The 26,819-nt window shown below is 43.6% G+C and overlaps 1 protein-coding gene across 1 annotated transcript; it reads right to left on the reverse strand.

Annotated features, from left to right (window-relative positions):
* Positions 1–701: 701 nt before the first annotated feature.
* Positions 702–26,701, reverse strand: Nsun2 (NOP2/Sun RNA methyltransferase 2). The gene is made up of 19 exons (XM_026397065.2): positions 26,366–26,701; positions 26,101–26,258; positions 25,475–25,579; positions 21,955–22,060; positions 19,402–19,473; positions 18,510–18,594; positions 16,992–17,184; positions 16,527–16,601; positions 15,386–15,516; positions 11,679–11,752; positions 11,092–11,222; positions 10,594–10,690; positions 7,896–8,077; positions 7,521–7,613; positions 6,982–7,117; positions 6,234–6,314; positions 5,886–6,024; positions 4,290–4,329; positions 702–1,659 (listed from the first exon to the last, which is right to left on the reverse strand). The coding sequence occupies exons 1-19, from the start codon at positions 26,462–26,464 to the stop codon at positions 1,377–1,379; spliced, it is 2,280 nt and encodes a 759-aa protein (XP_026252850.2). The 5' UTR covers positions 26,465–26,701; the 3' UTR covers positions 702–1,376.
* Between the last annotated feature and the right edge of the window lie 118 nt (positions 26,702–26,819).

The following is a 26,819-nucleotide window of genomic DNA, read 5'->3' on the forward strand; positions in this document are numbered from 1 at the left end:
CTCCTCTTTGTAGGTGTTAAGAATATCTTCAGGAGGACAGTCACTGACTCCCCACACCTCTGTGGCCCCAGGCCTTCCACCTCACCAGCAGATGCATCTTAAAAACCAGAGTCCTTGACAGTTAGGTTTGAAAATATTTCAAAGGCGATATTCAGAAGATGCATCAGTCAAGTGAGATGTGTGGCCGGTGTAAACTTCCATAAGAGACTGGGGTCAAACGGCCAAGCTATCAGCACTGAAGAGTGGTCCTCTCTTGGTGTGAGGTTACTGGAGAAGGCTCCTCCTCTATGGGAGGACAGTGAAGTGAGATAGGGGCAGATGCTAATAAAGGAAGACTGCTGGCAACTGCTGAGGCAGGTGACAAGTCTTTCTGCTGAATCTTGATAAGCAGTGTCCCACCCTCAGCACCCATCAGCAAGTGCAGCCATTTCAAACAGGCTCCTGTCCACCCAGCATCAGTGACAGGTTCCCTGTCAAGGCCCTCCTGGGGCCTCGCCCACATGACCCCGGCTTCTTGCTGAGCTGGAACAGTGAGGAGCAAAGCCATGGTGAGGTGGCTCAGAAGACATTGACAACTTCACAACAGTCTGCACCTGAACATTTCTTTCATCGGGCAAGACAAGAGGGTTTTGAGTTCGACATTTCCATTAGCCAAAAATAAGTTTTTCTGCCTCAGAAGGGCAAAAATTGAGTTACCCGCATATATGCATCATCATTAATAGCTCTTTATTTAAACATCTCAAGGGTTCCCAACCTCATTTAAAATAAAAAAAGACCCCAACCCCATTTAGAAATAAAAACTGAATAAAAGCACGTAAAGGCCCCGTAATTAGTATCCCAGTTCACAACAGAGTACTTACTCTGTAAAGTTATATTCCACCTTTTATTAAAAAGGCACAGAAGTCATCTGAGGTCCAGATAACAACCCCACTGCACATCCTCTCCACACTGCTCATGTGCAACTCAACACTGCTAGGAAGCCAAGGGACGTCCCCAAGACTTTATAAGGAGATATAAATTCTTCCTATAAATAACTTAAGAGACTGGACCTTAAGACCAATATAGGTCTACATCCTACAGGGGCAACTTTCTTGAGAGGAGGATGGCTTAAAGGTGAAAGCCTGTCACCATGACAGACAAGTGACTAGGAGGGGACCTAAGACACTTTCTCACGACTCCACCCAGAAGCAGTACCAATCCTCCCAGACTGCTCCATCGATCTTCCCATCAGTTTTCAGTTTTAAAAAATATATACTTTACAGCTCAAGACATTCTTAATTTAGTTTGTCACCAAGGGCCAATGGAGACCGGCCCTTGATGATATATGCATCATCATTAATAGCTCATCACGGTGGATCGGGCGCTGTGGGGTGTCCTCATCGGGGTGGATTGGGCGCTGTGGGGTCACAGCCCGGGGTGGCATCCGGAAGGCCTGCCTCCTCTGCTCTCAATTCCTCACCCAGCCCATCCTCCGGCAGTTCAGTGGTGGCTGTGCTGTCTTCGGTGAGAGCAACCCCCTCTTTCTTCTTTTCTCCAGACACCTCCAGCCCCATCATCCTGAGGTAATGGAGTCGTTCATTCTTGGGCACGAAAGTTCGAATGGAGGCCTTTCCCCGCCAGCCACACAGCACAATGGGGCACTGCAGGGCATCTGGATTCCTACAGAAGAAGACAGCTGCATGTTACATCAGCTGTGCTCATAACTGCATCCAAAGAGACATTTGCATGCACACTACACCCTCAAGGTGCTGGAAGGACACTGTGTCTGGTACTATGGCAGGTCTTCTTGAAGAAGGATCAGGAGATGACTTCCTCCTCCTCATCCTGAAGCAGCTCACCTAAGCAGGCAATGGGATGGCCCCACCTCTGCAGGCTGCACGCTAGCTCTGTGCTGGAGATCTACACCCCTCCCCTGCCTCGAACACGCTCCCCCTGGGCCAGCACACTGAGGTGAGGAAGAGGCCTCTCCCCTGGAGCCCTCCTGCCCACCTCATGGAGTCAGTGAACAAGCTTTGGGCCTCAGAGGCTGGGTGACTCAGGAGTGGCAGAACCCAGCCAGGGACCTGGTGCATGTTCTTTCCCACTCCAGGCTTCACGTGACGTGGTCTCTGGTGAGCACATCATGACCTGAGCCCCACGGCACACCGCACAGGTCTGTTGTGTCACCACCTCCCCAGGCCTGCTAGTCCCACCTCGCAGTCCCCACTCTTGCCACTGGGCACCTTGCCCCCTCCCTCCTTGACCCAGACAACGCCCCCCAGCCAGGGTTGTAGGCATCCACGGGGAAGGCTCCCGAAGGCCATGTTTAAACACAGGCTGAGGAGGGGATGCAGAGGGTTTGACTGAATTTTTAAAATAGGTGAGGAGAAGGACCCAAACAAGAAGGCGGGAACCACTAAAAAGAGTAAGAACCACATCAAACCCTTCCCATTTTTCCTGGTATAAAGCACAGACAGTAAGTTGACAAAAACCAAGAAAAATGCAAAAAATTCCCCAACCCCCACAAAACAAGCAAACAAACAAACAAAAGCTAATACTTTCTGAAGCTGTCATTTACCTGTGTGGAAACTAGTATTTATGTGTGGAAAGTGTATCGACATGTTAGAATACCCCAGTGTTTTCCAATCAGGGCCAGATGTCACCGCTATTTTTTTTTTTTTAAAAAAAAACATTTCTGGGTCTTGATTCAAACTTTAAGAAAACTGCCTCATTCAAAATATGCTGGTGGGCCGTGCTCTGTTTCCCCAGCTTGCCTACGAGCACATCTAACAGTCCTCCTTTTTACATCTTCTCCTGAGCCCACAAAACCCTTCCCATTACACAGCAGACTGCTAGCTGCCCACATCAGCGCTGCACTCCTCTGCCCCTTCCCCAACTGTCCGTGGCACCCATCCACCCAGTGCCATCAGGTATCACAGACCACCTTGGCAAATTGCAGGGACACCCCGATGTGACTCTGGCACCTACAATGTCCTCACTTGTGGCTTTGCTCCTGCCTCCCTGACTACTCCCATCTTTACTGACTACTCTCCTAAAAACCCAGCTCCTCTAAAGCCTAAGTTATCTCATCAAGTGCCAGGACTTGGAAGAGAGCTGTATGCTCATGAGACCTGGAGCCTTCTTTCCCCTTAATTCTAAAACCTCTACCCAGGAGCCTGCCCTAAAGTCCATTTCCATGTCCATTCAAGCACCTCAAAATGAGTGTTAAGTGCACCCTGTTTCCAGTCCTGGAGACAAGAAATGCTCAGCTGTGATCTCCACGTGCTCCTGCCCTTTCACTGCCCATACTCTACCCACCTGGTATCAGGCAGGGCCACCTGCAGTGCTCCTGGCATCTAATCCCTAGTCACCTGCTCTGCCACCCAGCTTATCTGTTGTTCACCCACTCTACAGTCTCTCCTTCTACTCCTTAACTCCCACACCAAGACCTCCTTTTCCCTACAGAGCACACACCAGACAGCAGTCAGTCTGAAACCTGGGAACACCTCAGACCTTGGCTGTATATCCATCCTCTCTCCCTCGCTCCTTGTGGCTGAGCCCCACCCACACAGCTCTCCAGTCTGCTCCTGCCTCACATCTGGGCTTCAAAGGTTTTTCCTTGCCCTTCAGAACTCACAGAAAACTACACAATGGCTCTACACAGCCACTCCCCAAATCAACTCAGCCCTGGGCCCCACGGTATTCCTTCTCTTGGAAGTGGTCCTCTATTTTACAAAGAAGCAGTGTTAGAGGTGAGGCTGAAATGCTACCACTTAGGAGGAAGCCACCTAACTCTTCACCCCAGTTTCCTCATCTGGCAGCTGCTGCCGATACTGGGACCTATACCTCCAGGGATCCCCGTGAGGCTCCAGGGTGAGTACAAGCACTGGACAACCTAGAAGTGAGCAACAGCAGGGCTCAGCCTGTCTTAACTAGCCTTGGAACCACGCCTGAGTGTGATGGGGACCACACCCCAGCTGAACCAACAACCTGACCTCACTGTGCAACACTCCAGTTTTCCACATAAGTCAGAAGTCAAATCAATTCCCAATGCCTAGAAAGTGTTACGTATTTTGTTCTCCACAAACATGAACATATCACACCTGCCTCCCAGCCGACTGTCCTACAAAGAAGTATCCTCATGGTAATCTACAAAGACAGTATTTCAGTTCTGAGGTTTTCATAGTCTTACCTTCGGTGTAACATTCTTAAAAGGCTTTCAAGGGCCCCGAGGTTCCCACCACCCCTCAAGGGTTCCCCCGCCTGAGAGAACGCAGCACAACCAATAGCAATGGGGTGCGCTGACTTACGCAGAATCCGGCTCATACTTCAGCACGACACTTCCTTTTGCTGGAAGAGAAAGAGACCTAAGTTTGCCAAGTGCCCGAGTCAGTGGACACAACTGATTGTGCTTCTACATTATGCTGTTTTGAGGAAATAGCAAATAATCCTCTCTTGACTACGAATCTAGATACAGTGGATAGGGCTAGGGATCAGTGGTAGCACACTTGCCTGGCATGTGTGAGGCAATGGATTTGATTCTCAGCACCAAATAAAGGTCTATCAACAATCAAAAAAAAAAAAAAAAAAAAAAAAAAAAGAATCTAAATGGGATCCTATGTGCATGTATAATTACATGGCCAATGTAATTCTAATTCATGTCCAACCAGAAGAATGAGAAGTTTTACTCCATAGAGTATAATGTCAAAATGCATTCTACTATCATGTATGACTAATTAAAGCAAAATATTTATCATCTTTAAAAAAAGGAATCTGGATGGAGAAGCCCTTCTGAATATATACAGATGCGTTGAGAACACAGCAAGGACAAGGGGACAGAGGCCCAATGAAAACAAAGGAAAACAGAATTAGAAGACCTTGCCAAAATTATTTTTATGCCTTGGAGAAAATGCCCCAAAGAAGGACCTGAAGTGGAAGTTTATGAAATATAAAAGAAAAATGTAACCAAAAACCTATCCTGGTGGGTTAGCAGAGCAATGGCCTGCTGGCCAGATGGCAGCATTTTGCTTTAACAAGGTTGGCAAAGATAGCAGGTGACAGATACCCCATTAGCTGGTCCTATGTGCCTTACAACACAGGTGAACTCGAGCACCAGAGCCTGTCCCCCTGGCTACCTGCTGATGAGTGCTGGCTGGTGGCATGGCCCAGGACTCCTGAGCTCAGCAAGCTGCCCCGAGGGCTTGCTCATGAGGCCAGCCCCCAATGCCCACAGACTCCTGTGGGTTCTGGGCTGTACGAGGGATAGGTAAACAGAACAGCACTCCTAAAGATGACTTTGATCTTTAACATCTGGAGATGCCAGATTTCTCCAAAGCCCTCCGGAAACTGACAGAGTCAGTAGAGAGTACTGTGATGCACAGTCCCCTAGTCTATGCTGATGATGGGTTCTAGGACCCCAGCAGAGACCAGAATGCCAGGACACTAAGGCCTCCATACAAAATGGCTCATAGTCTGCACAGAAACCACACACATCCTCCTACATCCTTTAAGCAAGCTCCAAATTACCTAGAACTCTTAACTGCTAAGTCAAAACTTTTGTTTTGTTTTGATACCAGGGATTGAACCCAGAGGTATTTAACCACTGAGTCATATTCCCAGTCTTTTTTAAATGTTTTACTTAGAGACAGGGTCTTGCTAAGTTGCTTAGGGCCTTGCTAAGTTTCTAAGGCTGGCTTTGAACTCGTAATCTTCACATATGACAAGTGAAAAGGTTTTGTGTTTATCCGTAACTGGATAAATCTGAGGATATAAAGCAGAAATGGAGGCGCACCCTGAAATAGTGGTTGAGAAATATGCCAAAAAAGAAGAAACACCTGTATATATATATTTTTTCATTCTCATAGAGACAACCCAAGTTGTGCCTCTATGTCATCCAAATCACTTACTCAGGTCCTTGGCTTGACTGTATGTCTCATTGCTGAGTTTTCTAAAAAATGGATTTTCTTGGGTCAACAATGTCTTCACATCTTCCATTGATATCGTAATAATTCTTGAATTAATAAATGGATACAATGTATATATTCCCTGTGGGAAGAAAGATCACCATGATGCAATCCATGACATCATCACCTGCTCACAGACCTGTGTGTGGCGTGCCCCACAGGAGGAAGCCCAAGCCCTAGAGGAGCTTGACAACCGCCAAGGTCCAACAACAGGTGGTAAGTGCAAGTCATTCAGACCCTGTTACCTGGCCAGAGCCCAACCTCATTCCCAAATGCTTTGCCTAGAATTACCTCCTGTGCCAACCGGAAGGCACAATCAAATTCTTCACCACTGTTATTTCGACACCAGACCTTTATCCCTGTGTTAATAACCTGTAAGAAAAAATATATATTCATGAAACACACAAACAAAAATCAGGATCATCAAAACATTCCCTTCTACTATGAGGTGGTGAACTGTATATGAGCAGCTCCAGGGAAGGAATGGGCCTCGCCACAATGGGTTTTCAAGAACCCACCAACAGCTGCAAATGGCCTGTGTCATTGGCTCATGACAAATAATTAGAGATAAAAACTGGACATTTTGGAAACGCAAGAATAGGTCAGCATGCATCCTGATGGCCATTTAAAGCAAGGAACTGTCACAGCATGTAGTCTTTGACAACCTAGCAGAACCACCTGGAGAGGAGCGTGCACAAGGCAGATCAGGTCTTAACAATGCTATAAAAAATGTGTGACCTGTGAGACTCAAAAGCAGGAAAGGAAATAACAAAAGGTCTACAAATGGCCAATATAAGGAAAAAGTACAACAGGACAAAGTACAAGGGCCCGCCTGAGCACAGCCAGAGCCTCCATGCCCTCACCCTCCCACCCAGAGGACCAGCTCCAGGAGGATACAGTAGGGATCCAGACTTGTGCCTGCCACCAGCTCAGAAACCACAGGCCAAGCGCAGGGGCCTCAGCCACTCTGCACACGGGCAGAGCAAGTGCCAAGATCTTGCACACCCTGAATCACAGTCACAAGCCTGCACGGTTTTACCTTCATCCTTTCGCTGTTGTTCAGCAGCACATTCCTCAGCTCCTTAGAGACCATGTAGAGTTGCCTTTTCTTCCCTTCTGTTGTTCGAGTTAGCAAATTCATTCTTGGGAATGACGGATCCAAAGCATAAAATTTCCTTTAACAAAATAAAATTGTTACACCTTACTCTCCCCAACAGCGTTCAGCTTCCACAACTGCAGAGTGGGTTAAGAGCACCCAAGCTCTGCTCCGGACTTCTACTGCTAAACTTATCTACCTTCACCTAGAACTGCCAGACAGTACTTGAGGTACAAGGTCAGGGTCCTAAATTAACAAGGGCAGCTTCTCTCCTTCAAGTGCTACTCCAGTGACAGGGACATGAGACACCTGCACTACACAGGAGCCTCAAGGGATTTTTACAGAAATGCAAAGGACCAGTTTTCCAAAAGGCAGTGGAGTGACCATCTAGTGAATGCTGCTGTGCTGAGTGCACACGTGAGCAGGGGTGCATTTACCACATGAAGCAAAAGAAGAATTAAACAGGCTGAATTAATCCTTACTCAATAGGTGGAAACAATGGGTCATCTTCAGGAATGAACACAAATGGATCCTCTTTAAATCCAAATAACTTCATTTTCTTTGACGGAGGAGGACTAAAAAGAAAATAAGGATGAGATAAATGAATGGGTACCCCGCACAGTAACCAAAAGCACAGGGGTTCCTTAGCTGAAGGCTGAAGGCAGAGGCAGAAGTGGAAGGCTTCTAGTGCCCAATGGATCCCAGCAATCATGGTGCATGCCCACTAAACTAAGGCCTGTGTGTGCAATGTTCTCACACCCCACCTGTACAAAGTCCCCACAGGAAAGGCCCTGGGCCCAACAACTCCTTAGAAGACCGTAAAGGCACCAGATGATCAGGATCACAGAATAACTCACCCACACACACCATCTTTCTTATTTTCATTATTCTCTAAATTCTCAGGTGTTGTTATTTCTGAGTCACCAGTTCCAGTGACCAGCTGACTTTCTGGCTCTAAGGCATCCACAGGTTTCCCCTCTGTGGGAGTTGCAGTGCTCAACTGTGTGGCTTCTCTGTTCTCTACAGATTTACCCTGTACCTAATGTAGGGAATAAATTTGTTTTATATAAAGATATGTAAACTTTTCACTGTTTCAAGAAAATAAAAGTTGTCAAGTTCACAAAATCAATCTGCTGTAATTTTCCATAGCACTGTTAAAAAAAAAAAAAAGTTTTTCTAAAGTAGAGCTTTTGACCTGTCTGCTGTTATAAATGGAGTTCAGAGGCAATATGCCCTCAGGGTTTAAGCTGGTCTCCTAAGGAGCAAACACTTCCTGATCCTTGGTAGGGCCCACCAGGCCTGAAGTACCAGTTCCTTCTCAAATTATAAATGCTTCCTGTGCATCAGCTCATGCAAGGCACAGTGAAGTACAGAATGAGTCAAACACAATTCCTGAACTACTAGGCAGGCGCAAAAAGATAAGCACATAAAGAAGGGAAGCAAGAGAGAGAGGAGACGAGTTTCCAGGGCATCTGGAATTAGGTAGAGCACACACCTTAGGGTCCAGGAGACACCTGATAAGAAGCACATTGCCGATTTAGGGCAATAGTATAATTTAAATTTGGTTGAGTATCAACAAAACGTTTCACTTATACTAAACTCTTCTAGGGCTTGGGCACAGCTCAATGGGAGAGTACTTGCCTAGCAGGCACAGGGCCCTGGTTCAATCCTCAGCACTCAGGGAAAAAAAAAAAAAAAAAAAAGATTTAAAAAATATGTATCCTTTTGATCCTTGTGAAGTAAGTTTACAAATTAGGATACTTTTAGGCAGACGAGTTTTATTTCCCCAGGGTCACAAAGCTATTAAGCAGAGGAGCCAAGACTCGACTCAGGCCTCAGTCCAAGCTTTTAAAACAGCTTAGCACTGCCTCTCAGAGCACCTTCCATTTCAGCATGAAAAGCATGAAACCAACCCCATGCCCTGGACAGAGCTGTCTGTCCAAATCTTGAAAAGTGCCTTCTGTCTCTTGGCCCATTTCAGATGGCCTATTCTCCACAGTGCTTCCTCTGTTCCACAACCTTCCACTGCCCTAGAAATACAGATAGCTGGTATGAATTCCAGGAGGTGACTCTAACTAGATTCTAAGACCCCACCTCATCACCAGACAGCACACACTATGCTTGCTAGCAAAACTACTGCTGAATTGAGTAAGGAACAGATGAAACGGCAGAAATTGAAGAGCAGTGTTAACATTTACCTGAGCCAGTAACACTGAGATGTTCTAAAAAGCAAGACAGTAATCATGTCAGGCTAAATAAAGTCAAAGTCAAAACCCAAGTACGTGACAAAGACATGAAGGCAGCCCTTAATGCAAGCAGGCTCCGAGCCTCAGCTGAGAAGTCTGAAAGCCACTAGCCAGTTGAGAATATACTGACCAGGTAAAATATACTAGTGCAAGTCACATGAATCGTTATACCTAAAACATGCTACCAGGGCTGGCATGTAACTCAGTGGTAGAGCATGTGCTTAGCATGAGTCCTGGGTTTAATCCTATCAACAAACAAGCAAATAACAAAATATGTGTTATTGTTAGAACATAGTATGGAAGAATGAAAAGTTTTCTCAATAATAATTTCCTATACTGGTTACTCAAAATTAACATTTTAAATATACTGGGACAAATAAAATACATTAGTAAAATTAACTTTGACTTTTTAAAATATGGCTATTAGAAAATAGATTACACATGTGGCTGGTGCATTTCTATTAGAAGCACAGCTCTAAGCATGCAGGGGCTCTACCTCGGAAATGGGAGCTGGGACACCCCAGCATTAAGATCCCAGACGAGGCTGAATCAGAAAAGGTGCCCTGGAACACATGCCCAGGAATATGGGGACCCCTAGAGAAAACACTTCCTGTTTCTCCAAAGGCTAAGCATTGTCTGTCCTAATTTTCAAGCATGGGTCTTAAAGAAACACTCATTTTTACCCTGATTCCAGGCCATGTTCTATACATGGAAAGCTGACTTATGAGATAACTTGTAAAACAAAGATAGGAACAGCACATGTCAAATGGCACCACGGGTGGAGATGAGGGGGGTCGCCTTCTAACCCCACCTGCCTCCCAGCCTCCTTGTTAAGGGTACCAGAAGGCAATGAGGATTCTTACAAACAGGCGAGGCCATGTCTCCAGGGCGGGATGAAGCCTCCACAACTCCTCACAGTCAGTGAGACGCCTTGTGGTGAAACAAGTGCTACAGACAGGCAGTGGGCTGGGGTGCTAGAGCAGAACCCAGGGGCTTCAGGTTTGGGACCATAAGGCAGCCTTCATGTTTTGTCTTTTCAACTATTTTTAGGATGTAGAAGCAACGTGTTCCCCCCAAATAGCCTTTTCCACTATCTATCTCCAGGGAGAAACATCTGCTTTTTGGAAAACTCCAAATTGAAATGAATTCTCCTTGTACAGGTTCAGACCCTCTTAACTCCAATGCCCCTGCCTCCCCCTAACCTCCCCTTTGCCTCTACACTTCTGGCACTGGACTCCTGTTACTTTTTGTCCTAAATGTACAAAAAGACACAAATGTCCTATCATGCTTTTTGGAAAAAAGCCCTTACCTTTGGTTGACGTTTATTCCATGGCATGGAAGATTTTTTCACTAATACTGCCACAAAGAACCCTCCAGTATTTTGATGATGTGGTAATATTCTAAGGCTAAAAAACACAGAAAATTCGAGTTTTATGATTGATTCAAAATTCGTTCTCTTTAGTATTAAAATAAAGATGATATAACAGAAAAATTCATGTCTTAACTGCAAACACTCACAGCCTATCCTCATAATGGCCAAAATGCAATCTTTAAAAGCACGGGAAATTTCCAAGGGAAAACTTAACACTGTAGCTCAATCAATGCCACTATTTATAAATGCTCCATACCACAGCCAAGAGACACTAGGAACACCTTGCTTGCTGGAAAGTTCCTATGTGAGGATGGCCACACTGTAGCCAGGCCTCACAGCAACATCACCGGCTTGCCTCCAACCCTCCTGCCAACCTCACGGCTCTCCAGGAGAGCACACCCCCTCTTCTCCAAGCCCTGGAGCCCACACACCTACCACCGCTCCAAGTGCATCGCCTCTAACTTCTCTGGTTCCTTTGGTGGGAACATGGTAGGTCGAATCTGAGTATGCCTGCTGTGGGGAACATCGGCCCAATCCGCAAACCACTGCCCATCCCTGGTCATAACCTGCAAGAGAGGGCAGCTTTCTAGACTAAAAGCATAACCAATGCTAAGAAAACCACAGGTGCAGGGAAATGCCCCCCCGCCAAGAGCAACTCTGCAAGACTGGACGTTTGCAAAGTCAGAAACAAAACCACCACCACAAAAGAACCATTTTCCACACAGGTTTCTTTTTATTTTTAAAACAAGCCTGACTGTTTCTGACCTAAAACTGTAAAGTGAAATTATTTCACATTGAAACAAAGCTTGAATTCCAGACCATCAAATAAAAGCAAAGTTGTACTTATGGAGACGATGACAAAGGTTTCTGTACAATAAATAAAGGCAAGAAAACTTTTCTACTGCCAGAGAAAGAAACACAGATAATACCATTTGTCATTAAGTGATTAACTGATACTAAACCACATAATAAGATGTAGGATTCTTCACATTACCCAAACATGGTCCTTGTAGCAGGATTACCTTCCACTGTGTAACGCCTGGCATCCACTTCAGCCCTGGCAATTCAGCAGACACATCAGCGAGTTCAAGAGCACCTTCACAGAAAGAAAAAAATTACCAAAAATGCAAGGCACGTTATGCCCAGTGAAAGAAGCCAGACACAAAAGATCATATGCCATGACTCCATTTATAGGTAATGTCCAGGAAAAGAAAATTCACTGACAAAGTAGATTAGCAGCAGCTATGGGCTGAGGTGGAGCAGGGAATGCATGTTAATGAGCATAAGGAACCTTTTGTGATAGCAAAGATGATCTAAAACTGGTGAGGGGTACTCAACTTGGTAAGCTTCATTTAACTGAACACTTAAAACAGATGCATACAGCTCAACAAAGTTATGTATATGAAAGCAAGGCTAACCTCTCTGAGCAGCAACCAGTACCCAAAGCAGCTAAAATTCATTATTCCCTCTTCTTATAGCTACACACCAGTCAGATGACTGGGGTCTTCATGCTGTTATATCTAAAACACACCCCAGAGCCAAAGAGAAACTCTTAAAACTGAACTATGGAAATTTTTTAAAACAGTTTTAGATCAAAGTAAATTTTCTAAAATTGCCAGTCAGGACACGGTCACCCCAATGTTAAAAATAAAGGGACAACTGTGAACACACACTCTGGCATTAAGTGTTTATAATAGTGACATTACAAGAATCTGTAATGTGGGCCCTTTTGGGAAACGATTTAAACCAGTTAGTAGGCTCAGATCACCAGTGTAGATTTTCCAGCTTCACAGAAGAGAAAAACCCAATGAAGTAAAAGAATTCCCAAGGTGGACGTGTGTCAATGAGAAATGTTATGTAAGTACCTTACTGACTTCCGTCATTTCTGAACATTCTTCCATTAAAGTTTAAAACACTCAATAATCACACAGGCACTAAAAAACCGCTTTCCTGAACTGAACCCTGTCCTGAGGCCCCATGATGGACCTCAGGGTGACCTCCAGCTGCCAAGAAGGTTAGGAGCTGCCAACACTGACCCACTATTTGTAGTCTACATAGTACTGGCTGCCTTCTTCCAGCAAAAGCTTTGAGCACTGTCGGCTGGGGAACAGACACCTCCAGTCAAGACACCAGTGACCACCAAGATTGAACCTCTGCTCTCTTAGAGGAAGCCCTATCTCTGTGTAGCGCCTCTGGCAGAGGATTAAGGCAAAGCACCCGAGTGTGGACTGAAAACAACCACACGCAACAATTACCATCAGACAGGAGCATGCGGGAAACTCACTTTCCCAATAAGAAACACCTATAGAACAGGACACTCAAGTGACCAACAGCAAGCTGCAACAAACCTGTTCAGACCTTTGCTAACAAAAAGAAAAACTTGGACTACATATCAGGTAAAAAAAAAAAAAAAAAAAAAAATCACAGTATAAAATTTAATATACATAATCCAAACTCTTCAACACAGTAAAGATTAGAAGAAAATATTGCAAAAATCAATCAAGTTACTCTAAGAATTCACACACAAACACACACACATATCCCCCCCGCCCATAAGAACTCTCCAAACAAAATGAACTGGGCCAACAGCACTGACTGCTCTCTGAAAAGTCCTCCAAGGAGGCAGAAGCCAACTCCCTGCCCCACCACAATATCTGCCCCAGGACCCTGGAGAGCTAATGATTCTTAAATGTGGATGAAGGAACACACCCCTGGGTTTGCAGAAGAATGAAGCTGTGCGGCAGAGAGAGCCCTGTGGGAAGAGCCAAAACTGAAACTCTACTTTGAGAGAACACTCTCTCACCTGGGCTGCTCCTGCAAAGGCTGGCGCATTGGAAATGAATGATGTCAGAGCATGTGGTGTTCAGGTGAGAACCTGCCCCTCTAAAACAGCAGCTATGGAGCAGGCAGGTTGGTCCTGAGAGGGGATGCTCTTATAAGACATGCGGACAGGAGTGCAACAACAAGTACTGCATGTAAAGAAATGCCACCACTGCGAGTGAAGCAGACTCGCTGCTGCAAGAGCTTTCTTCTCCTGTAATCAGGGATCCTGGCTGTTGGTCTTAGCCATGAGCTTAAAGCAGAAAAAGGAATAACCGTAATGACCCGAAGTACTCAGGCAACAAGAGACTTTGCAGAAAACACCAAATAGTTTAAAAGAATCTACAAAAACTTTACATAAGCAGCACAGGATGGGGACACGACCACCCATTCTAAGTTGAGAAAACGTTCACAAAGAAACCAGAGAAAGTCATTTTTATACAAAGGCACCAGCAAAAGAAGCATTCGAGAACCCTCGCACAAAGAAACCAGCCCTCAGGTTTAAGGGGCAAACAGCAGCTAAGCACGCCACCAGAGAATACACGGTCCGTCCTTTTCTTTCTCAGAGATCTGGGACCAGACCACGGCAAGGGACATGTGAGAGTTTGTGTTATCAAACAACCTAGACTCTCATTTTCCCAAGAGTCCTGGCTAAAGCAGGTGTAAATCCAAGCAGGTTAAGACTTCTGACACCTGACCCAAAATGCTTAGAAGTTTGATTCTATAATAGTGAAACTGCTAATTATATTCCCTCAGTCCTTTTCACATACCTTCTGAAGCAAAGTACTACCCCAAACATGGTGTGACTATGAAAAAATCATGGTTTGGCAATCTTTTTCCAAGGACAATATATAAAAAAAAACAAAATAAACACGCCATATTAAATCCTAGTCTAAAGTGCATAACCAGACCAGCCACAGATGAGATGAACCCAACCAAATGAAAGCCAAGTAGTGGACGCTGCCTCAGAAACATACGCTTTGTCACTTATAGTTCCACTTATTTCATACCTGGGAGTGTAGGAAACTGTTAGCTTTCTATTCTGAAAACATGGTAAGTTTGAATCTTCGTACTATTTGGTATTAAGAAAATATGATGGGGAAAGTGAATGCAAAATGATGTCATTCTATAGAAAACAATATGGAGGGGTCCTCAGGCAAAATATTACCATCCAGCTGCAGACCTAAAAGAACTGAAGCCAGGGTCTCTAAGAGGTATTTATATACCATGTTCACAACATCCAAAAGGTGGAAGAAATCCAAGTATCCACCCGCAGACAAACAGGTAAACAAAATGTGGTCTGTATATAAATTACTACTTGGCTCTAAAAAGAAATGAAGTTCTGACTACAACACAGATGAGCATTGGGTACTGTGTTAGGTACAGAAGTCAGTTACAGAAAGACAAACATATGACTCTACTTCTATGAGGTAGCCAGAGCAGAAAAACTGCCACAGACAGAAATCAGAATGGTGGCTGCTAGGGTGAGAGAGGGGCCTTGCTAACCGGCCCAGAGTTGGCTTTGCAAGATGGAGAATTCTAGAGATAATGGTGGATATGGCCGCACAATAACGTGCACTTAGAGATGGTGAACATGACAAACTTTATGTTCTGTGTATGTCACCACAATAAAATTTTTTAAAAAATAAATCAGTTTGGTTAGGATTTAACAATTTTCCGATTTACACAAAAATGAGAAAAGCTGCTTGTTTTGAAGTCCCATATTTCACGACATATGACAAATTCATTAAGGAAGTGTTTTAACTGAAACACGTCACTTTAGGAGTCATGGTTATAGGTTACAGATATAAACAAATGCCCAGGAAGAGATCTACAGAACATAAACCATAGCAAAAAAAAAAAAAAACAAAAAAAACAAAACAACAAAAAAAAACCCTCAATTGCGTACCTTCACTTTTCTCCAACAGAGAGGCTATGACTGCTTCGTCCTCGATGGGGTTCAGCGAGCATGTTGAGTACACCATCCTCCCACCCTCTGCCAGCTGCTCAGCTCCTCGGGTGGCAATCCGTAGCTGTAAGCTAAAGGTTGACATCAGGTCACCATAAGACTGAATATACCCACAGGGTACAGATATTGTAAGCACACATTTATTATGTCAGTTATAGATTTTTACGACATAGTTATAATTTTAAAAAGGGGCTGTGGGCGAAGCTCAATTGTACAGCACTTGCCTAGCATGCATGAGGCCCTGGGTTCCATCTGCAGCATCACAAAAAAAAAATAAATAAATAAAAAGAAACCAAAAAGCAAACACCCCCCCCCCCGAAATAAAGAACTTTTTAAGTTTATCAGTATAAACTTACATGTGCTATTTGTGTTGGTCAAAAAAAAAAAAAAAGGGCACTTATTTATGTTTTTTCTATTTTATTAACCTTTCCCACCATGTCAGTAAGCAAAGCACAAAGCTAATACTGAAATTGAAAATAACAGGTGAATTTCACTATTAAAAAGCCTCCACATTTCAAGAAATATGTTTTTTTTTTCAATGTAGAAACTGTCCTTTCATTAACTCTTATCCAAATACTTGCTTCCATTTCACACACACACAAAATGCCAATAAGTATTTGGTAGAGAAACAAAACTACCTATTAAAGTCATTTGTGGTGAATTTTCATTAGATCATCCACAGTTCTGTTTAAAAATGTGTGATTTTTCATGTTAAAAGTACAGTCTAAGCTGTTTAAAACAGGTATTTAAGCAAACTAATTCAACATGAAAAAACAAAACAGAGGAAAAAAGATGGGAAGACCACGAAGATGGAAAATGTCATTCAAGGAAAAACGCATGTTTGAAATGTTCTGGAAAAATGTTATAAAAATGGTCTTTAATATATGTGTACCTGAAATACACACAGCTTTCAGCTACCCTTGAAAGGTTTTAAATAAGCCCAATTTCTGACACATAAGCAAACTCTCACGAGGCAGCATCAAATCTCACTTGCCAAAGCTGAACTCTATACTCAAGTCCTGGGTGCTCAGCCACATCATTTCACATGTCACTGAAGGCAACTAGGTACCAGCTTACTAACCCATGCAGCTGCAAGCTGTTTAAGGTGGTCCACTTCTTCCAAACATCAATGTTTTTCCTCATAGTGCCATCTCCGCTGGAAAGAAGATATTTAAGAGCTTGATACTGCACAGATTAATCAATGACTGAAGTGTAATGGTACGAATACTCAAGATGATTAACACAACAGGCATTACTACCAATTAGAAAACAATCTGCGTTCTTATCAGCACAACCAACTTTCCATGTCTGTTTTAGGGACACTCTAAAAGCATTATACTTTCTCATTATACTTCAATTTTTAATCCAAAAATTGTTACAGACTAGAACAAGAAACCTCATTCAACTCCTAGAGCAATTCCTTTGCTTCCATCTGGGAGAAATACAGGTTGGGTAACCCTTAAATGAAATGCTTAGAACCAGAAGTATTCGGGATTTGTTTGGACTTTTAAATATGGGCTTTCTGCCCTCTTAATAACATACCTACCTACAAGGGACATCACACAGAACCCGGTCATAGAAGAGAACCTCTTTCCTTCCATCCACATCTATGGTGAGTCTAGGTATGCTGGATGCGTCATGGTTGACCACCATGATGCAGGGACTGCTCAACCTTTTGGCTTGATGAACAAGCAGATAGCAGCGTTTGTTGTCCACATCATTAGCAATCACAAATCCCTCTGCAAACATAAAATTGCAGTTGTCAGGTGAGATACAGCAGAAGTTGAATTATTCCCTGAAACACATTGTTGGCAGGTGAGAGGCAGCAATGTGTCAACCTAAGACCTGAGGTCAAGACTTTCTAACAGCATTTAAGGGGGTCCCAAAAAAGAAGCCAAGTGGTTCTGCATGGATTTTATGGACCCATGAAATTTCAAACTCTCAAGATTAATTTGTTCAAAAATTATTCACTTTGTACCAATTACTATGCCAACAATGTCTTTTCTGTGATAAGCAACTATTAATTACAAAGGAAGATGTGGAGAGAATATAGGAACCACCCATCAGGTGTTAAAATATTGCACAGGGCTTTGATAGATGGACGAATGGGCTCCTGGAGTAGGGTATTAACATTTGAATGCATAAACTGTTCTGAGGCACCCAACTGGTCAACCAAGCTAAGAAACACTGCCTGGAAGTTTACTGCAAGCTGCCTCAGGTCATATCTGATTCCTTTCATGCCTCCAGCAAAAGGACAAATATGCTCAATAACATTTATCATCAGGATCATTGTTTAAAATATGAAATGCAAAACATCAATAATACAAAGAGGAGAAACTGCTCCTACCGGCACAACCAAGGCTCTTTATGACTGATTTGGAGAAAACAAAATCAGTGAAGTAAATAAGATTTCTTAACAAAAACCTCTGAACAATATAAGAAGGCTTAAGAAAACTCCATATATACGCAGTAAACCAAACTAGAGCAGTTGTCTCAAAAGGACGGAGCCAGAGACTAAGGTGGCTTAACAAACTCTATGGAAAGTGTCCTGTCTTGTGCTTCTTTAAAGAACCCTGGTAAAGGGGTACTAGCGCTAGCATTCCTCAGTCTTATAGTACTCCTGCAAGGTGAGCACTGACATTCAGTTTCAAATGTGATGTCTAAAACTGCCACACAACTTGGCAGTAAAAAGTGGAGTATCTGTACCTAGAGAGCCTGGCAGCAGCTCTGACCACACCTCACAGCCACTCACATGATGTGAGTCAACAGACAACGGGGGAATGGTACCACTGAAATTTCAAACCACATAGGCCTAACCAAAGACACTATTGCTTTTACAGAAAACTCATACAATCCTAAAAAAGGACCCTCCATATCATGAATGTGTGGGACTGCGAACTCTTGAGGACACTGTTCAAAAATGCTCAGCTCCACCTTTGCTTAATAGAAAACTCAGCTGTGTGTCAGAAAGATTTCAAGGCCCAGCCAGCAGGCAATGCTAGGTCTCTTCTTCAGCTATGAACCAAGGTAGCTCCTACCCCTTCTAAACAAGCCCAGTGAGTACCTGGAAAGGGAACACTCATGTCAGCATGCAACATTTCAATCAACTGCGTGGTCTTTGATCCAGGTGCTGCACACATATCTAAGATCTGTTGAAAAGCAAGAAAATTATGGTTGATTTCAAAAAAATCAAATATTTTATATTTAATTTAAAACAAATTTCGTTATTCTAGTATTTCGATTTCTAATTCAAGAACACACTTTTTTAATGGAATGAATCTACAGCAGGTCCTATGTTACTTATAGAAATCCCATAATAGCTAATGCCTGACAACCATCCCCCCACCAATTCCAGACAGGAACAGAATGGCACCAGAAACCAACAAAAGCAATTAATAAAGATGAACAGCAAGAATCATTACAGCACAATGCTACAGTAGAGAACACCCTAGATTCAAACCTCAGCCCAATCACTTGTCTCTGTAACCCTGGGCCAGCTACTTGGTTTCTTCCTCCTTTCTTTGCTTCATCTGGGAAAACAGATAGTGACAGCATCTTCCTTCACAGGATTGTGTGGGTGATAAAAGGAATTAATTTATACCAAGAGTAATGGACAATGTTTGGTATATGAGCTCACTGTGATTTTCAATGTGACTTGACTAATCAAGATCACTGAAGATAATCTGTATAGTAAATAAAGGGGGATTAGCGCTACTCTGATACTAGCTTCCACTTCTCGAGCATTCCTCAGTCTTACAGTACTTACTAAATTTTTAAAAGGGGGAAAATAGTTATCTGACTTGTGCAAATTAAATAGAACTTAAAAGTATTAAAAAAACCTAATACATGCCATTCTCTATCCAAAGTGGAACAAAAAATAAGATTACATATTTTCAACAAAACAAACAGGCATGACAATGCGATGAGCTACCGGCCCCATCTGTTCAGGTACATACCTTATGATGTGGCTGAACATTAAGCAGCAGCGGTGGGATCATGCTGACGGCTTCCTGTCGGCTGATGTTTCCCTTGAGGGAGAAAAATCAGCAACCATGATAAAAATGGCAAGAGTTTCAACACTGGGCATTGTATCAAATGCAACAGGAAAAGATCATGCAATTTTACACAGAAAAGAAATTACACCATTACACAGGATATTAAATGAGAACAGACTTTTATACTTGTAGATAAGTGGCTACTGATGGCTAATTAAGGATGAATATTAGAAATTCAGGTGTAATACTAAATTTTATTACAGCCCAACTCCTCTTCTTCAGAAAGCACAAGGGGGTTGGCTGAGCAGCTCTCAAAGGTGGACCTGCTATGCAATACTGAAAGCACCGACTTTACACAGGACAGAACATTCTGTCAGGCAAGTCTTCCTTCTTGACTAAAGTCTAACCTCTATTTTCTGATCCTGCTATTTTCAGTAACCATCCATGTCGATTTTCTATTCTTCACAACTGCCTTTCAAAGTCACTGCTCTCCTCTTCCTTCTTTGGACAACTGATATCCGAAATTCCTTACTCACTGCAGTCCTCACACCTTCTCAAGGGGGCATGTGACAGGTGGATCATGTTCATATACAGTCCTGCTGCTTGTAGATCAGCACTGCCTCCACCACAGACCAACAGCCTGGAAGCTCTGCCAGCTGCAGGTGGCGCCTGTTGCACACGACTCCTGCCTCTGTGCCTGGACTGCAGGCCAGCAGCCACCACTCACCTTACACCCAGGAATCCATCAGTCAGAGCCTACTCTTAGGCTTGTACCTGCAGCTTTCACCTCCGGGTTTATGACCAGCAGTGAGTCTGTGGAGACTCTCTGAATCTTGATATACTCACTAGACACACTGATGCCAAGCTTTTGGGTTACTCTGGAGTTCTGATAAGCCTGCCTTCTGTTTCTATCCAAGTTTTCAAATAAAGCATTAAGTAGAATAGGGACTACAGATATCCAGCACTTAGTCACTTGAATCACAAACACCCTGAAGAGGTTCTGCAGCCAGCTCTGAGTATCCTAGAGAGTACCAATGTTTATTTTGAGAGCTCTCATCACACTGGCTCCTGATCAGAACACTCAACAGGATCCTTACCAGTTGCCATGCTGACTTCCCATCTCCTCCACCTCCCAGAGCTGCCAAAACCTGGCAGTTCAAAACTTACCCCATGTAACACAGTGATCCCGACAAAGCTTCTGCTCTATTCACCTGTTCAGTGCAAACCTGAACAGTGTACAACTGTTTCATAACAGTTTTGCTTATCCTTACTGGATTTACCCTCTAGATTAAAAGCTGATGAAGGTGTATGTAGCAGCACTTAGTCTTCGTTAATATTCAGGAAGGAATACTCAGGGAGGAAAAGCCAGGCAAACGTAAGTCCAGTTTAACAGTGTACAGAAAGGTCACATTAGTAGAAAATGGCTAAGAATCAAGTAGAAGTAAGAACTGAACAAAGTGACTGGCATCCCAATTGGTTAAGGCTTCAGGGAAGAGACTTGGAAAGCACAATATTTCCATAAGCTCATAGTGAAAAAGAAACATAACCTGGTGATGCACGCACACTGATCTGGTCAAAAAGAAGTAGATTGGAAAAGAGGAAACCTGGGCCCTGACTTTACATGTGAAACTAAGAAATTTCAAACCAATAAAAAGGAAATAGCAAAGTTTATGCAAACTATACGGGTACTCATTTAACTACTGCATGAGAGAAAACTATTCTATTGGGGGAAGTTGATTCTTAAGAAAATTAGTCATTAAGTGAACTGAGTTGAAGGAAATGTGCAGCAGCAAAAAAACTGGGAAGAACATCTCATGAGAACTAAAGATGTACCCAGGTGTTTATACTTTCTGGCAAAGGTAAAGGTGGAAAGAGACAATAGAGACGATTAACAGTGAGATCAAGTCTTATTTTTAACAAAAAAACAGGTTTTTTAAAAAAAAAAATCCTTTTGTCACACATTTGTCAGATGTGATGGTACACACGTGTAATCCCAGGAATTTGAGAGGCTGAGGCAAAAGGATCACTAGTTCAAAGCCAGCCTCAGCAACTTCGCAAGACCCTGTTTCAAAATTAAAAACATAAAAAGGGCTGGGGATGTGGCGGAGTGTTTACGCATCCCTGGATTCAATTCCTGGTACAAAAAATAAACCCTACACTCTACTAATATGCCCCCCAAAACCTATTATTTTACGTCTACAACAGGAAAGTAGAAGGTGCTGGGAGTGGATTAAGCAGTGGTCTCATACGTTGATACTACCTTTGTCCAAGTTGTACAAACTCACAAGAGGAGACAATAGATCAAAATGACACCTTTGACTCACATCCTTACTAAATTTCATAATCAACAATCCATGTTAGGAAAAGATCAGAAACCAAAGCTGGGCACACACTTATGGGTGTCCTTACTATCTACCTATGGCTCCCAGTGACAAGCACAATACAAATCTGACCATGATACATTTCTGCATTGAATGCTTTAAGGAAACCAACAATCCAGAGAGACCTACTTACAGATTCGGTTTCGCTAACCAGGAACTGATGAAACCTTTCCAACTGTGGAGACTTTCTCAAGATTTTCCGACTTAAATTTGTGTGCCAGGCAAGTTCTTCAGGATACCTGAATGAAAAGAAAGTAAACAGCTGTGGACTACACACTGACGTGCTTTCCTGACAACCGCTTTCTTCTACAGACCACAGGCCAAAGGACACTCCCAGTTGGTTTTACTTGCTCATTCACATCCACCTGCTCTCTCAAATGCACTTGGGAACACTCACTAATGTCACTGGGCATGAAGAGTATTTAAGGAGACCACAGCCCTGTAAGAAAGTGGTGTACTGTGGGTGGTGTGAGAAACATGTGTATGTTACTATAAAATTACAATAACAAAGACAAACTCATGGAGCCTTTTCCACTCCTGCTCCTCATAGTTGTGAGTTAACGATAGTAAGGAGGTTAGCGGGAAGAAGGCATAAGGAGGATGAATTTCCTAAAGGAATACAGGTAACAACAGAATTAAGACACAACACAACAGGTCTGGTCTGAAAGACTGCTGAATGTTTGACATACATCAAGCTTTTTTTTTTTTTTTTTTTTGGCAGTATGGAGAATTAAATACAGGGCTTTGTCTATGCTAGGTAAATTCTCTACCTCTGAGCTATATCCCCAGCCCTGATTAGGTCTTTTTAAAAATATAATTTTCTTTTTAATTTTTTAAAAATTTGTTTTAGTTAGTTATACATGACAGTAGAAGGCATTTATGTACTTTGACGTATCGTACATAGATGGGATATAATTTCTCACTTTTCTGAGTGTACATGTTGTAGAATCATATTGGTCATGAAGTTACATATATACATAAAGTAATAACATAATGCTTCATTCTGCTATCATTCCTACCCCCACATTCCCTCCCCTCCCCTCATTTCCCTCCATCTAATCTAAGGTAATGCTATTCTTCTCTAGTATCCCCCACATTATTGTAAATTAGCATCCGCATATTAGAGAAAACATTTGGCCTTTGGTTTTGTGGGACTGGCTTATTTCGCTTAGCATGATATTTTCCAACTCCAACCATTTACTGGTAAATACCATAATTTCACTCTTCTTTATAGCTAAGTAATATTCCATTAAGTATATATACCACATTTTAGTTATCCATTCATCTATTGAGGAACACCTAGATTGGTTCCATAGCCTAGCTATTGTGAATTGATTTTTATTATTTAGAAAACAAAATAATTATGTGCTAAAATGTTTAATATACCAAAAACCATTTTTTTCACCAACCCCCGTAACAAGGCATTAATTTAAATTCCTAGGTTCACTGTAAATCACACCCATCTAAGAATAAAGCATCTCCTGCCAATTCTGTGAATATATCTGTACTTTCTATAAATAATGACATCACTGATAAGAAAAGGTATGCTTTTTAAATTTGACCTGCACCTAGCCCCTAATCTACAACTACACAAATGAGTATGCTGAGGTGACACAGTAAGTACCACACTCAATCTAATGTCAAGCCATGCATAACATGTCATGCGGCAATAAATCTCACTGTGGCTCTAAGTCTGAGGTGTAATAATAATGTGCTCAATTTAACAATGCAGGGTCACAATAGTTCTGTACATCAAACTGCAGTCAGAGCGGCAACCAAAAAAATGAAAATGAAACGTCTGGCAAACAAATACATGTGACTAATTTGAAACTGATAAGTTTAGAGAAACAAACTTAGGCCTTAAAATTCAAAACACTGTTTGGGACACAGAATGACTCTCACTCAACTACAGAAAAGCGCAGTGCCTTTCTCGGAGGCATCGGAACTGCCTTTTCCTATATATGATGTTCAACAAAATGAGAAAGGGGCTGTTGAATGTCAAAAGAGCTGAAAAAAACAAGTTTGACTGTGGCTTGCAGAGAACAATAAAAAACAGGAAAACTTATTTACAACCCATGATTTCTCAGTTTGTTGGAACCTGCAGCAGAATGACCACAATGATTGGCCCCAAGAGCACACCTGTCCCTATGGAGGCAAGCTTAACCACCCTAACTGCCAAGATAAGACAAAAATGCTGTTATCTTCAAAACCTCCTGTACCCCATCCCTGCACTCCTAGACATAGGCTTAAGGAACAAATGTTTTCAGGTGATTCTATGAAGTGGCAAATCCATGCACAACTAAAAATGCCAGTCTCCATTTGAAGAAATGCATAAGAGTCATTACCATCAATCACATTTTCAAATCAAGGGAAGAGAAATCTTCAAGAGGAGAAAAACTGGATACCATGAAGGCCACCTTACTAAGCAAATAACCATAACCATGGCAGCTGAAAAACATCTTTCTTTTCCACTGACATTAGTGACCATCAACAGGAGTCCAAAATGAGTCATCTACCTGCACTATACTCTTGACCATTCCACATTCATTCAAAATGTATGTGCTATGCATACCTGTGGTACCAACACTGAAAATCCAAATGGCTAGAGAAAGAAAAGCAAGCAAAGCTACGCTCCATGACTAATATGATTACTAAAGCCAGGCACAGTGGTACATGCCAGTAATCCCAATAACTCAGGAGGAGGATCTAAAGTTTGAGGCCAGCCTCAACAATTTAGCAAGGGACCTAAGCAACTTAGTGAGAACCTGAGACTCAAAATAAAAAAAATTAGAGGGCATGGGATGTGGCTCAATGGCAAAGTGCCTCTTCTGGGTTCAATCCCCAATACCAAACACCACCACCACCACCACCCCATTTCAATACTCAAAAGTCTCAAAAGTTGCCAGAAAACACTTGTTAAATTCATTCTCATGCAGCAATTACTTAAAATGTTTGTGGTTTTCTTGGTGGGAATTCTCAATATCTGAAACTCAACCTTAAATACAGAACAATCACTATCTGCTTTGACAACTTTTGTAAGTTAACCCAGGGCTGGGCATCTCCACATTGTTCAAATATCCCAGATATTCCACAAGACAGGCTGTGCTGTGGAAACAGGGGATCCCCTTCACACAACTGAAACCAGAACAGGTAACCTAGACACCCCCCCTCCCCCCCGCCCCGGAAGTAAAGAAGGCACTGCATGGGCACTGGGAGAAAAAGTGCTGCAGACCAGCTCTGCAGGTGAAGTCTGGGCTGGGGTGGGACATGATCCACCACAGGCCATGATAACCCTTTGTCAGACTGAGTCTGTCTTTTTTCTGAATGAATGTGGTGTAGCCACTTTGCAATAATTCTGAGGTGAGAAAACAAAGGCTGTAAATGGAAACAAGAGTGGTAACATCAAGGAAGAAAAGATACTGGACCTACTAAAACAAAGGAAGTGAAGTTAGTGACTGAAACACAAAACCGCAAGTCATTTGTGAACACGTGCATACCAATGTTCTGTGGTGAGAAGCGCTCAAAGAGCACCAGGATGTCCACAAAGTCACTTTTCATGATAACAGCAAATGCACTGGCAAGAGATACATTCAGGGGACAAAAATTAAAATCTCAAAGAATTACCCAACATGACTAAACCTTGTGGTACTTACCAACTTAGTGGCTGTGGAACTTCAACTTTCTGACCATCCACCTCCAGGTCTTCCAATTCCTTGAAATACTTGTTCTTCAAGCAATGGAGAATTTCTTTTGCATGGCTATTAAAAAACAAGCAAGCTTCATACATTGCAGTCTTTAATACTTCATGTGTTTTAAAACTGAAACCAACTGCATGGAGAGAAGATGTTCCTCAGCCACTGCCTTTGCACCACATTCCTTAAAAATTTATGAACAATATTTATGAATCACTAAATGCCTTCCTTGCATTTATTACTTGCGGCTCATTTTTACTTGCATCTCATCTTAGAAAGCTCTTAACTACAGTGATTGGAAATAAACACCTAGCTATATCAGGCAAATTCGATGTCACATATTCTCTTGTTGCAAAGGCAGGATCCTCAGCTCACCAATTCCTCACCAAACCTTTCTCGGGCTCCTTTTTCACCTTTCCCTCTGGCCACCAAATGCAATGCCTCCTTGACATACATATACCTATTTCACTGACCCTTGAGCCCCTGGTCAATATTTCTTGAATGCAAACGGCCGGAAAGAGGCAGCTCTCCGGCGCTCCAACATTCCCCGGAGGAACCCCTGGGCCTGGACCTGCCGGCAGCCCTACCTCTTGTAGCCAGTAATTCTCAAAGTGGCCGGGAGGGGTTCCCGGAGTGCGCCCATGAACTGGTCCCACTCGCCCTCGGGCACGATCTTGAGCTCCTGGTAGTAGTGCTCGAACAGCTTGTTCTCCTTGACGATCTCGGGGTACCCGCCTTCCCAGCCCTGGGGAGCAAACGGGAGTCTAAGCAGGGCGCAAGGAGCCTTCCTTCGCCGACGCCCGCGGGCCCGGGGGTCCCGGGCGGCGCCCGGCCGCCGCGCCCGGCTCCTACCGCCTCGCTGCGCTTCCCGCCGCCCTCGGCGCCGTCCTCCACGCCCTCCGGCCGCTGCTGCTGCTGCTGGAGCCGCCGACCCCGCGCCCGCCGCCCCATGGCCCACGCGGCCGCGCACGCTGCGCGCAGACACCGGCCCGCCAGGCCGTGACGCTCAGGACTTCCGGCCTGTGCCCAAGGCCCCCGTGAGGGTGGGCCTGGTCCTTTCAGGGGTCATCAAGAAATGTGCCCAAAGCGCCACAACCCGTCCTCCCGGAAAACGAGCGCGAGAGAAACGCAGCACGCCGCAGGGCAGAGAGGCTCTTGAGAGGAGCTCCAAAGACGTCTTTATGCGAAGCACGCCGCTCTCTCCGAAGCGCAGGCATCTCCGCGGACCGCCTGGGAACGGCGCGTGCGCAGAGCCAGGCGGGACCCGGTGGAGGGCGCTCCAGCAGCCCTGGAGTAGGCGCGGAGA

This window comes from Urocitellus parryii, chromosome 1 (assembly GCF_045843805.1).
Source record: "Urocitellus parryii isolate mUroPar1 chromosome 1, mUroPar1.hap1, whole genome shotgun sequence".
NCBI lineage: Eukaryota > Metazoa > Chordata > Mammalia > Rodentia > Sciuridae > Urocitellus > Urocitellus parryii.

What these genes read in the sequence shown, in the direction of transcription:
- Nsun2 (XM_026397065.2), bottom strand. Translation starts at nt 26,464, where the DNA reads ATGGGGCGGCGGGCGCGGGGTCGGCGGCTCCAGCAGCAGCAGCAGCGG. An exon ending in CAGGCGTTACACAGTGGAAG is followed by an intron (nt 11,223 to 11,678) that starts GTAATCCTGCTA and finishes CCTCTCTTGCAG; the next exon opens with GTTATGACCAGGGATGGGCA. An exon ending in AAGAAAGATGGTGTGTGTGG is followed by an intron (nt 7,614 to 7,895) that starts GTGAGTTATTCT and finishes TTTTCTTTTTAG; the next exon opens with TCCTCCTCCGTCAAAGAAAA.